The following is a 13,111-nucleotide window of genomic DNA, read 5'->3' as shown; positions in this document are numbered from 1 at the left end:
GTAGAGAGTAGCTAGTAGATACATGGAATTATATGCTATATATCGTTTTTAAGGACCAAATGAAGCAATCAAAACTTCAACAGTTTTTCAAAAAGCCAGGACCTCCAGATGAGACAGATAAGAGACAAGAAAATCCGAACAAACCCACTGAAGAATTGCACGAGGTGACAGAAGTACAGACTGGAATAAACCCTGATAGCCGAGCAAACTTGGGCAGTGATAAGAACAGCAAAAACTGTGACCAAGATATGATATCACTAGGTGAAGAAAGCGGCAGCAGTACTGAATCTAGTGAATCTGAAGAGTCTGACTCTGATGACGAATGTGTTGATGAGAGAATGAATGTCAAGGCAAAGCCAAAAAAGAAAAAGACACATTACAAGCACAAATTTAACAGTAACTGGCTTTCTGACAAAGACCTGCAGAAATGGATTCGGAAGGATGAGAAGGACAGTACGAGATTTATGTGCCTGGTTTGCAACAAAAGTTACATTGGAGGAAAAACCCATGCTCTTCGACATTCCAAAAATAAATTCCATGTAAAGAACTTTGAGGCAAAGCAGCATACAACTGATCTAGCAAACTTGTGCTCCAGTAACGTTGAATTTAAGAAAAGTGTGATGTTGCAGAAGAGTGTTGAGAATGCAGAGCTGAAGCTCAGCGGCTTTATTGCTGAACACAACCTGCCATTTAGGGTTATGGAACATCTGCCAGAAATCCTAAAAAATGTGTTCCCTGATTCCGTGATCGCAGGTAAGATTACGCGCGGCCGTGACAAAACACGAAATATCATTGTGAAAAAGTTGGCACCTGATGCAGACCAGGCTCTCTCAGAGAAATTGCAGAAATGCAAGTTTTCAATCATGTTGGATGAATCGACAGACAAATCTGTTGTTAAATCTATGGCTGTTGCTGTTTGCTTCTGGTGTCCTCAGTTAAAACGTGTTTGCGATCGCTTATTAGGACTTGTCGAGGTGCCATCAGCAATAGCTCAGATAATGAAGGGAGAAGTAGATAAGCTACTCAGCGTCAGAAATATCCCAAAAGAGAACTGCATAGGTTTCGGATGGGATAATGCCTCTGTGAACATGGGGGAGGTAACGGGGCTGAAGGCTCTTGTGAAAATTGACAATCCGTATGTTATTGTTGTAGGCTGTGTGTGCCATAGCCTTGCACTATGCGCGTCTAACGCCTCCAAAGAGATCCCACTAGAAATTGATGAGTTTGTCCGTGATGTATATAACTATATACAGCATTCACCAAAGCGTATTGCAGCATATGCAGAGTTTCAGGGGATAACAGATACGAAAAACCATAGACTGCTGAAAGTCTGTGACGTCCGTTGGCTGTCTCTCGAGTCCGTAGTTATGCGAATTTTAGAACAGTGGAGAGCTCTGAAAGTGTACTTTTACGAGGAATTCAAGGCCATCAAGTCGGCCTCTGCTGAAAAGGTCCTGAAAATGATGGAAAATGTGCACACGAAACTGTACTTGCAGTTCCTGGGCTTCATTTTGCCGCAAGTCAACAAGCTGAACATATTGTTTCAAGCTGAGGGGGTTAGGCTGCACTGCCTTTGCAACGAGGTCTCTGTGGTATTTGGGACTATCCTAAGGAACTTCCTACGTCCGGAAGTAGTTGAAAACAAGCCGTTAGGGACCTATGATCCGTCCAACCGAGAGTATTTCTTGCCTCTCGAACGAATCTATGTGGGAGCAAACGTGGAAGCTGAGGTTATCGAGAAAAATATTCCTGCCCGACAGTGCATGCGTTCAAACTAGTGTGTCTGAAGTTTTATGTGAAGTTGGCAAAGGAGTTTTATGTCCGCTTTTACTGCAACTCAACCTTTAAGGTTCTGCAGAAAATGAAAGTGATCGACCCGGTTGTGGCTGCCTCTGGCCGAGAGGATTTAGTACCAGTACTAGTCATGTTTCCTAACCTAGTCAACCGACAATCTCTAGAAGAATTGAGCTCTCAGTGGCGATCAATCCCTGCTGAATCAAAGCATTTGCCACCCCAATACTTGAAAAGTCCAGAGGTGTTCTGGGGGAAACTGAACGAGCTTAAAAATGGTCTTGGCTCTTCAAAGTATGCAGAGCTTTGTACATTCATGTTTTCTGTCATGTCCCTTCCACACTCATCGGCCTGTGTCGAACGTATTTTCAGTGCAGTGTTGGTGGTTAAAACGAAGTCTCGAAACCGCCTTGCAGTTGACACCATTTACTCCTTGATTCGGACAAGGGAGCATATTCGCGACCATGGTACTTGTGTCTCCTGGAACCCTCAGGAAAAAAAGAAAGGGTCTGAAGAACAGGCAATTGTTGAAGTAGAAGATGATCAACAGGAGGAAATTGAGTCTCTGCTAAGAGATATTGAAGACGTGATGATCTCGTGATAATTCCTAAGAAGTTTTAGTTTTTAAAAGAAGTGAATATCTTGTTTTTCTGTTCATTCCTACTTTTGTATCCGATGATCTAACATAAAGAAAGATAAATAACGCCGTAAAATGGGCCGTAATTTTAATTTGAGCTCATTCCGAGCTCCACAACTCAACAACCCCTTTCTCGATTAGAGCCAGGCCCATAGACATAACATATGTCCTCCATGGACAAAGCATATTTGGAGTTTTTGTTTTGGTTATCTGCGGTTTATTCCGCTTCACTCTGCTTAAAATTGCTATCCTTTTGGTTATCACTTAGGTTAGGCTACTGCCGCTTTCCGTAAGCGTTGTTCAAATTGGTTAAATAAGACGAATAAGGGATTTTCGGAAGAGACATCTCTGGGTCCGTGGTTCGTGGATCCAGTGGAATTTCTTCGCGACTCAACCGCTTTTCCTTTGTGGCAGATTTTGCGTGACTTTCCAGCTCTGAGTTACCTTCATTTGGCAGAACTAGTTTACCTCAATAGGCACATTTTGGCTCTTTGGCTACTGAGCACGCTCTAGAGCCAAGCTCTATTCCAGAAAACACGAAGGTGCGGAAAAATAAGGTTAGAAAAGAAAATGGGAGCCATCGGGAAGAGAGAGAAAAATAAGCGAAAAGAACGATATTGTATAGATTCGTACAGTAGCGCGAAAGAAGATTTTTTGCGTCTGGTACATTTTTTCCCGGGAAGTACATTTTTGGACCTATGTCTAGTACAATTCAAAAAATCAATATCGCAACACTGATTACACGAAACTACAAATTTCATTGATAAGAAAAATAATTAGATAGATAATGGTGTGCATTATCCCCAGGTGGCATATTTTCCATCTTTGGCGAAAAAGGGATATACCGCCACTAGGATAAGCCAAAGTAAACAATCTTATAAGTTGGAACTATTTGTAGTTTTTACAAAGCTGTCTTTTTTTTACAACTGTGAATGTCATGCCTAATCTGCTGAAACCAAAAACAGACCCCAAAATAAACGACAATAACTATATTCAAAACAATCTAAGTAAATCAATTTGGCACTTTGAATTCAGGCAAAAAAATAAATTACAACACATCACTCGATCAGTTTCCAATTAAAAAAAAAAAAAAAAAAAAAAAAAAAAAAAAAAAAAAAAAAAAAAAAAAAAAAAAAAGCGACCGAAAATATTGTGACTATTCTTTTTGGATAATTGTCCCTTTGAAATAGCCACAAGAACCAGGATTCCCACCATTCACTCTGCGTCCAGGTACGCTTTCCGTAGCCAAGTAAAAAACCTATACTATTAAAGGGCGTACCCAAGGAGAGCGGTTGCACTCCACTCACCCCCCCCCCAAATGAAGTAGTATATTTATTTTACGAAATATTTTTAATTTAATTTTTGAAAATAATCCACTTAAACAATTTGTAATTGGGCCCACCCTTCTATCTCTTTTGATTACTTTCTTGACAATGCGATGCAGTGGCATCATTTAAGGGAGAACTAAGGAGCCAAAATCCTCCTTTTCAAGCAGCTCATTTGCATAACACCCTCTGGTAAGGCCTTTTTTAGAGTGATTAAATACCATAGGCCTAGTTAACATAACAAAAGATGACATTGACGTGAAAATAAATAAATATTTGAAAAAAATCCTTTCCTTGACATGCTTATTGCAAAAATGACCAAAATTTTGAGTTATTAATTTAGCCTATGGTTATTAACCAACCATAGCAATTGCTTCTGTAAACCCGAGTCCTTTGTAAAAAGAGATGTTGCATATAATTTGTGGACTGTGTTTGATGAGTCTATCCAGAGGGTTAAAAATAACCAAAATAGAATATAAAAAGACATCTTCTTCTGCCCTCGTTAAAATCACACGAATTTTTTTTAAACATCTACAGAAAAACACACAATTGAATATCTAAATTGCTCTTTGTGGTTTGCCTTCATTCACCTATAACCTAGCATGACCTTTCCAATTTTTATTCTTTTATGTTTTTTACTCCAATTTTATTATTAAAAATTGTTGAAAGCTTTTCTTCCGCTGTTATAAAAAATCCTGTTTTTCCCACAATTTAAACACCAAAGCGGAGGTCTCTGCCAAAATATTTGTTTTTTTCTTCAAATATTTGTTAACTCGGTGAAAAGATTTCCTCTTTCCGCGTCACAGGTGTTTTTTGCTATTTTAGATTTTTATTTAGTAATTTTATCCAGGGGAAAAAGTAGACAAGCACATGAGACGAAGGACTTCCATCACCTCCGAATTTACCCCTTCCTCATATTTTCCGAAAGCCCTGTATAATTCACACGTTTTGCCTTTCCTCAATTAAAACCCACTCGAGAAGTGAGGTTTGGTTAATACTAATGAAAAAAAAAATATGATGAAAATAAAATATTTTATTAGGAAAATTGTGAAAGCTAAAACTTGGAAATACGCTTCCAGAGCGCAGAAATCTCCTCAAGAATCGCGTTAAAATGAACTCAGCCTTCTGCCCTTCCGCCTGCCAAATGTACTCTACTAAGTATGAATGTAAATGAAGACGGGATGTACCTAGGTTTTGTTTGTTCCTCCACTTTGCGGAGCCCCATATTCTCTTTACTTTTTAGGTAGAGGCGCCGGTTCGAGGGCGGCAGTAAAAGCAGAAGACCAAGTTCATTTTAAAGCGACTCTTGAGGAGATTTCTGCGTTCTAGGATATATTTCCAAGTTGCAGTTTTCAAAATTATTGCTACTAAGGTATTCTATTTTCATCATATTCTTTTTCATTAGCATTAACCAAACTTCACTTCTCGAGTGTGCTTTATACAATAGACAAGTACCCCCACTTCCTATAATTTGACACCCCTCGCCCTGGATTTCAAAATGGCGTCTGGTTTTCATAATAAATTTAAAATCTTATTAAGAAACACATACAAATGTAATCACACCTTAGCAATTAAAACAGAGAACTGGTATATCTTATCAACAAAACAAATTATTTACATGGTAATGGACAAAAGATAATATACAATCATACATAGCCTAATTTAAGGCATATAAAACTGATAAAGCAAAAGCCTCGAGCCAGCTTAAGCCCCAAGGCATAAAAACTGCGGATACCTTTGAAAAAAATAATCCGTCAAATATTGATATTTCTGATGGATTTCAGACTTTTGAGTAATGACTAATCTGGATTAATCCGTATTTCAGCCATCTAAGAATAAGCAATGATAAACGGAGACCTGTTTGCTGAAGAATGAAGCCAAAAAACAAACAAAAAAAAAACAAAACAATTTTTTTTCAAAAAACAGAATGTAGGCTACATGAAACAGGTATGTGCTCTGAACTTCTTCTTTTTTCTTGGGAGGGGGGGGGGAAGAAGAATCTTAACTTCTCTACTCTAAACAGCGTAATATCTTACTTTTCAAAATGATTATTAATGGAATCTTTTATCTACTAGAAAATATTTTCCATTTGTAGCAAGGCCATGTCCAGATGTGAGGGGGGGGGTCCCCCCTCTCGAAATGTTTTTCTGATTTGCAAAAAAAGTAAAAAATGCATATACAAATTGATACGTTTTCAAGTTTTTTGTAGCCCCTCTCCCTAAAAAAAACCTCCCCGAGCAAAAATCCTGAATACGACCCTGATCTGTAGCCTACGTTGGCTATCATTCGTTCAACACTTAAGATCATATCGAATGAATCTAGAATACAGACAGGGGCGTCAATTGTTCACCCTCCCGTTGATTAAATTTCCCATTTTTCGGTATTAACATTGGAAAATACCTTTATTCGGTATTTACACTGAAAATACCCTTTTCCCGGTATTTACGTCGAATTTTTTTTTCGGTATTTAGATTGAAAAATGCTGTTTTTAGTGCTTTTACTGAAAATTATCAAAAAAAAACACTAAAGTAACCCCTCTCCTAGATTAAAAAAAAAATATATATATTTTGCTCTACCCCTAGTATTTTTTTTTTTTTGAATTGGCACCCCTGAGCACAAACAGTTAACAAGAACGATAGAAATGACAATTATTTTATTTAATAAAATACTATTTTATTAGATATATACCGGGAATTATTTCCCGGTATTTACGTCGATTTTTTTTTCGGTATTTAGATTGAAAAATGCTGTTTTTAGTACTTTTACTGAAAATTATCGAAAAAACACCAAAATAACCCCTCTCCTAGATTAAAAAAATATATATATTTTGCTCTACCCCTAGTATTTTTTTTTGAATTGGAACCCCTGAGCACAAACAGTTAACAAGAACGATAGAAATGGCAATTATATTTTAATAACTATATTTTGGAGGTAACTAACCGAAAAAACTTCCAAAACCTTGCCTAAGCAAAATAACAATTAAATTAAATTTTTTTTATGAAAATCAAATTTTTACGACCTCAAAGTTAAGCGATACAGATTGGCTCGCCATAATTTTCAAATAGCCAGCTTATAAATCAAATCAAGCAAATTCGTAAACAGTCTTACATGCGAAGCATATATTGAAATTAATACATTCACAAAACGTTCAAGGAAGTGGGGTTGTTAAACGGAAGTGGGGTTCTTAAACATGTCCACCGTAAAGCATTAGTATTTTGATTGGTTGGATAGGTGACAAGAAATACAACCGAATTACATGGAAAATACAATAAATCATAGGAACAATCATGACAACTTTAAAGTTTATCTGAAGACCCTCACTGCTGCCTCAGGAGGCTCTATGGTTTTCCCCTTCAATTACGGGCAAACATAGGACAAGATGGGGCAGATACCAGCTCCCTCCCATTGAAGCCCAAAAATCCATTAAGTGTTTTCCTAATACCACAAACAATATTTTCTGGTAAAAACGAAACATTTTCTAAAGCTTAACACCCCTCTTCCATACTTAAAAATTGCTCCAAATACATTGAATTGGACAATCTTTGAGGACTTATCTCGATTGATCCTATTGGTTGACAAATACCAATGATAAGTAATTTAACTTGATTTTTGGGGGTTTTGAAATAATCAAAATTTTGATTTTGGGTTTTGAAATAATCAATTTTCAAACCATAGTTTCACTCCCATTTCTGCTAGTGTGTCGGCTACGCTGAGGCTTATGATCAACAATAAAATGGTTACTTCTATGGATTGCTGCGTGGTGTACAGCAGGGACTGTTTGGAGGTAAGCAGGCGTCGACTGCTTTCTGTGGAGTATTCTCCTCCCGCACCGTCCCCATCCACCAGCTGCTTTAGCGACCCATACCCAAAGAGCGCAAATAACTCCACCAATTAAGCACATAAAAATCTTCAACATAAAAATTTCAACAATTCGTGGTCTTTGCAACTGTGTTAACCATAGCTCCCGAGAAAAGTATTCGTTTAAATGAAAACACAAAACACACACCATTGGTACAAAGAATAAAACTGAGAAGATACATAATCTTTTTGAAGATTGTGCAGTTTCAGTGTCTGGTTGCTGCACCGGTATGTGAAGTGAGTGTCCTCTTTGTGGAGCTGGTACCTGAACAAGAGCTGTATGATTTGGAGTGGATGAACAGGCTGAAAGAAGACCACTGGCCATGAAACCAGCCCCAATCACCAGGTAAATCAGTTCAGGGATGATGACGAAACGGAGTAAGGTGTCTGAGCTTTGGTTCCCAACAAAGCACATGCCTGCAAAGAAAAGATTCATTTGAAAGCGGCAATACGGTTCTAACCACAGGTCTGTTACTCGAATACATGGTTGTGTTCGGTTACTCGAATACATGGTTGTGTTCTGTTACTCGAATACATGGTTGTGTTCGGTTACTCGAATACATGGTTGTGTTCGGTTACTCGAATACATGGTTGTGTTCAGTTACTCGAATACATGGTTGTGTTCTGTTACTCGAATACATGGTTGTGTTCGGTTACTCGAATACATGGTTGTGTTCAGTTACTCGAATACATGGTTGTGTTCGGTTACTCGAATACATGGTTGTGTTCGGTTACTCGAATACATGGTTGTGTTCGGTTACTCGAATACATGGTTGTGTTCGGTTACTCGAATACATGGTTGTGTTCGGTTACTCGAATACATGGTTGTGTTCTGTTACTCGAATACATGGTTGTGTTCGGTTACTCGAATACATGGTTGTGTTCAGTTACTCGAATACATGGTTGTGTTCGGTTACTCGAATACATGGTTGTGTTCGGTTACTCGAATACATGGTTGTGTTCGGTTACTCGAATACATGGTTGTGTTCGGTTACTCGAATACATGGTTGTGTTCTGTTACTCGAATACATGGTTGTGTTCGGTTACTCGAATACATGGTTGTGTTCGGTTACTTGAATACATGGTTGTGTTCGGTTACTCGAATACATGGTTGTGTTCGGTTACTCGAATACATGGTTGTGTTCGGTTACTCGAATACATGGTTGTGTTCGGTTACTCGAATACATGGTTGTGTTCGGTTACTCGAATACATGGTTGTGTTCAGTTACTCGAATACATGGTTGTGTTCGGTTACTCGAATACATGGTTGTGTTCGGTTACTCGAATACATGGTTGTGTTCGGTTACTCGAATACATGGTTGTGTTCGGTTACTCGAATACATGGTTGTGTTCGGTTACTCGAATACATGGTTGTGTTCAGTTACTCGAATACATGGTTGTGTTCTGTTACTCGAATACATGGTTGTGTTCGGTTACTCGAATACATGGTTGTGTTCAGTTACTCGAATACATGGTTGTGTTCGGTTACTCGAATACATGGTTGTGTTCGGTTACTCGAATACATGGTTGTGTTCGGTTACTCGAATACATGGTTGTGTTCGGTTACTCGAATACATGGTTGTGTTCTGTTACTCGAATACATGGTTGTGTTCGGTTACTCGAATACATGGTTGTGTTCGGTTACTCGAATACATGGTTGTGTTCGGTTACTCGAATACATGGTTGTGTTCGGTTACTCGAATACATGGTTGTGTTCGGTTACTCGAATACATGGTTGTGTTCGGTTACTCGAATACATGGTTGTGTTCGGTTACTCGAATACATGGTTGTGTTCGGTTACTCGAATACATGGTTGTATTACGTTTGTAAAAACGTAACAAAAATGAAAATAAATTTTTGATGCATTTTAAAAGTATTTTTTTTGTAAACTCCCCTCTCCCGAAAACTATTCTTTTGCGCTAGAATGCCCTTTTTTTTAATTGACCGTTTTTATACGAATAGTTTTTACATATCACCGACCGCAAGGGTTAAATTGACTCCAAATGTTTATAAGGCAGTATTATTTATTGTATTCCATGGCCGTATCAAGGGAAGGTAGGGGGTTTGAACCCCGAAATGTTTGTCCCACTCGTTAAAAACGAAACAAAAATAAACATAAGCAAATTTTTGATGCGATTTTTGATTTTTTTTTGTAAAACCTTCTCCGGAAAAAAATCCTTTTGAAGAACCCCCTCCGAAAAAAAAATCCTGGATACGGCCCTGTATATAGGGAACCAAGTGGTCAAGGTTTATGGAACTCGTTATTGTCTCGTAATTCCAAAGAAACAAGGAAATAAAACTTGCTGGAGAAAAATATCTCTGCCTAATAACTGTTTGGTCCTTTGTGAGCAATATTAAACCAGCAAGAAGAACAAAAAGAATCCGAGTCACTTTCTTTAAAAGGAAAATCTCTGTTTCTCTGTTTCTGTAGTCTATCATAATTAATACATCTATGGTTCTGAGAGAATGTGGTAATTAATTTTAAGTTAAAGATTCCGGCTTGCGCATCAGATTGAAACCGAAATTTCCTAAAAAAATCTTCCTAAAAATGTTTAGCATAAAATGACTTACATTTGTTACTTTGGAAAGCCAATTTTATCGACAGAACTAGTTGAGTCACTCAAAGGTTGAGTCAATAGAACCAGCAGGGAGGTTGGGATTTGACCCCCCTCGAAATGTTTGTCCGAATTGTAAAAACGTAACAAAAATGAATATAAAGACATTTTTTAAGGGTTTTGAAGTATTTGTACCCCCCCCCAAAACAATCCTTTAGTGACCCCCCTATTATTTACAGTAAATAATGAATATGATCCTGGCAGAAGTATTGCATACTTTAATCAATTTGACTTTTAAATTAGATAAATTAAAACATAAATATGAACTGTTCAGTTGCTGATTGTCTTTTTTCTAAGTCTTTATTTTCAGTCGAAGAACCTTCATGAACGTAAAAAGTTAACAGAGCAAACCTACCGCTTTGACATTGCATAAATGATTACAACATTTGTATGTAATCTGGTTTATATACATACATTTAATCCAAAGAAAGCAACTTTGTCCCTAGAAAGAAACAGTAGACCATATGTCCAGAGGCAACAATTTAGGGGCAGTGGCTATATTTTGAGAAATACGCATTTCTGGTATTCCATTGACGAATGCCTTTTTGCTTTTTCATAGAAGAATAAAAAAAAAGAAGAAATACCCCGCTCCCATATTTTCGAAATCCCCCTCCTAAATTTTGTGAACAGACGCCATTGCATATGGTCACTTTGAAAGATATCTTCTGCTAATTATGATTAGTTTTTACCATTAACCCATCGTAAAATTCTTAGATATAAAGTGATTTTTATTTCATCATTTGTTGCCTACTTTTCCCCACTTTTTTTTCTGGCTGTGGACGTTTACACGTCTTAAACGTCGGGTATTTTACGGTTTATACGGAAACTTTAGGGGGTATATCTGCAACCATGTCCCACCCCAAGTCTATATACGTATAAATCCATAAAAAGTTTCTTACGTTTTGAAGTATCAATTTTATCGGTTCTTTTTAGCCTCTTAAAGCAATTAAAATTTTTAGCTAATACCACTTTGGGATATGTATTTATGTCCAACTCTCATTACAAGAAAAGAGCTGAAAAGAACAATCATTGACGCATATTGATATTTTGGCGTCCCAGAATATTCCTCCAACTGAGTTGTAATTTACGCTGCTTTATTTACATTCCACTTAAAGCGTTTTTGTTCGCAAGTGTAAAAATAATAATTACGCTCCTTGTTATTCAAATCCCGAACGCATATAATCTTTACAGTATCCAAGGGGTTGCATGCTACGACTCTTCGTGTACAACCAGAGGCGAGATTGAAAACATCCAGGGACTTAGGCAAGGGGTCCTCCAGGTCCAGACCCCACACAGAAATTCTAATTTTTTTCCTAATTTCTGTTCGTTTTTTATTCGAAGTATCAATATTTTCACAATTGCCCCCCCCCCCCAAATAAGTCCTCGAGTACGTGCCTTCCTGCGTCCATAGCCAAACACAGACAAGGACAAAGTAGGGCTTTCGGGCCTTGTCCTCCTGCTTCTAAAACTCGCATGTTTTCTGTCTTTTCATTACAAATGATCGATAGGATTCATTTATTTCGATTCTGCTAAAATGTTCGGACCCCTCCCTCGAAAAAAACTTTTACGTACCCCCACCCCTGGTTGCGTAGTTATAAACACAAGTTAAGAGGTCAGTGAGGTAAGACGCAAGAAATAAATGGACTCAAAAATTCAGGATATCCAATAGTATGGACAGTGTATAACCCTTTGTCAAAATCTCTGCTTGTCTGGGTGGAAACCCATTTTAGCAGAATTGAAGAATACGAGCCCTGTTTTCTCATCTATTTAACAGTTAACATCACCACATTCTGGACAAAAAAACAACAACAAGCCTTCCTTCATCTAAAACAAATCAACTTTTTGCAGATTTTGGATTTTGATTGGATCTAGACAGTATTTAAGAGGTAATTTTGAATATTACGTGATTAAAAAGTAATTACAGTTTTTTATTGTTTCATCGTTTAAAACTTCAGGTTATTCAACATGAATACTAAACTTTCGTTGCATTCCTGATTTTGGATATAAAAAAAAGCATGATCTTAAAATTTCCTGGAATTTAAAACCCAGAATCCTCTATTTTACCTCTTGGACAACAGGGATAAAATCAAAGAGTTCATGATAACAAACTATAAGCAAGGAGGGACCCTGTTCAATAGTAAACGAAACTCTAAAAAATTGAATTTTGATACCAATAGATACATAAAAAAATTTAAATTTCATGCTGATTTTAAATATATAAGTTTCATCAAGTTTAGTCTTACCCATCAAAAGTTATGAGCCTCGGAAAATTTGCCTTATTTTCGAAAAAAGAGGGAAACACCCCTTAAAGTCCTAGAATCTTAATAAAAATCCCAGCTCGTATCTGCAAAAATGTGGAATTTCGTATTTTTTACCAGAAAAAAAAAATCACGGATGCACATTTATTTGTTTCTTCCCCAGAGGTGATTGCATCGACCCATTGATCCTAGAATATCGAATAGGGCTCACTCGAACAGAAATTCAAAGTTCTAGTGCCATTTTTAAGTGACCCAAAAATTGGAGGGTAACTAGACCCCCTCCCACGCTCATTTTTTTCCCAAAGTCACCAGATCAAAATTTTGAAATAGCTGTTTCATTCCGGATAGTCGAAAACATAATAATAATGTCTCTGAGGACTACTTAATCCCCAACAGTCCTTGCGGGAAAGACTGCAAGTTATGAACTTTGCCCATTATTTACATATAATATTGGTTGTTAGGAAGTTTACAGACGTTCACAGGGGGAATTTTTCTAGTTGGTTATTTTTCTAGGGGTTATGTGGAAGGATCTTTCCATGGAGGAAGATTATTTTCCATGAAGGGGGCACCGGTTTCCACAATATTGTTAAAAACGATCAGAAAAAAAAAATTCAACTGAAAGTAAGG

At 37.4% G+C, this 13,111-nt stretch overlaps 1 protein-coding gene across 1 annotated transcript in view; it reads right to left on the bottom strand.

Moving 5' to 3' along the window:
- Positions 1-5,734: 5,734 nt before the first annotated feature.
- The window catches only part of LOC136043643 (frizzled-4-like), a 57,548-nt gene continuing 50,171 nt past the window's right edge, over positions 5,735-13,111 (bottom strand). Inside the window, exon 4 of the mRNA XM_065728542.1 lies at positions 5,735-8,028. Within this exon, the coding sequence (XP_065584614.1) occupies positions 7,418-8,028 (611 nt within the window). The 3' untranslated portion in view covers positions 5,735-7,417. The remainder of the gene's footprint in view (positions 8,029-13,111) is intronic.

This window comes from Artemia franciscana, unplaced genomic scaffold, assembly GCF_032884065.1.
Source record: "Artemia franciscana unplaced genomic scaffold, ASM3288406v1 Scaffold_772, whole genome shotgun sequence".
In the NCBI taxonomy this organism is placed as follows: domain Eukaryota; kingdom Metazoa; phylum Arthropoda; class Branchiopoda; order Anostraca; family Artemiidae; genus Artemia; species Artemia franciscana.
The sequence above is the reverse complement of the archived record's forward strand: the minus strand, read 5'-3'. Positions and strand labels throughout refer to the sequence as shown.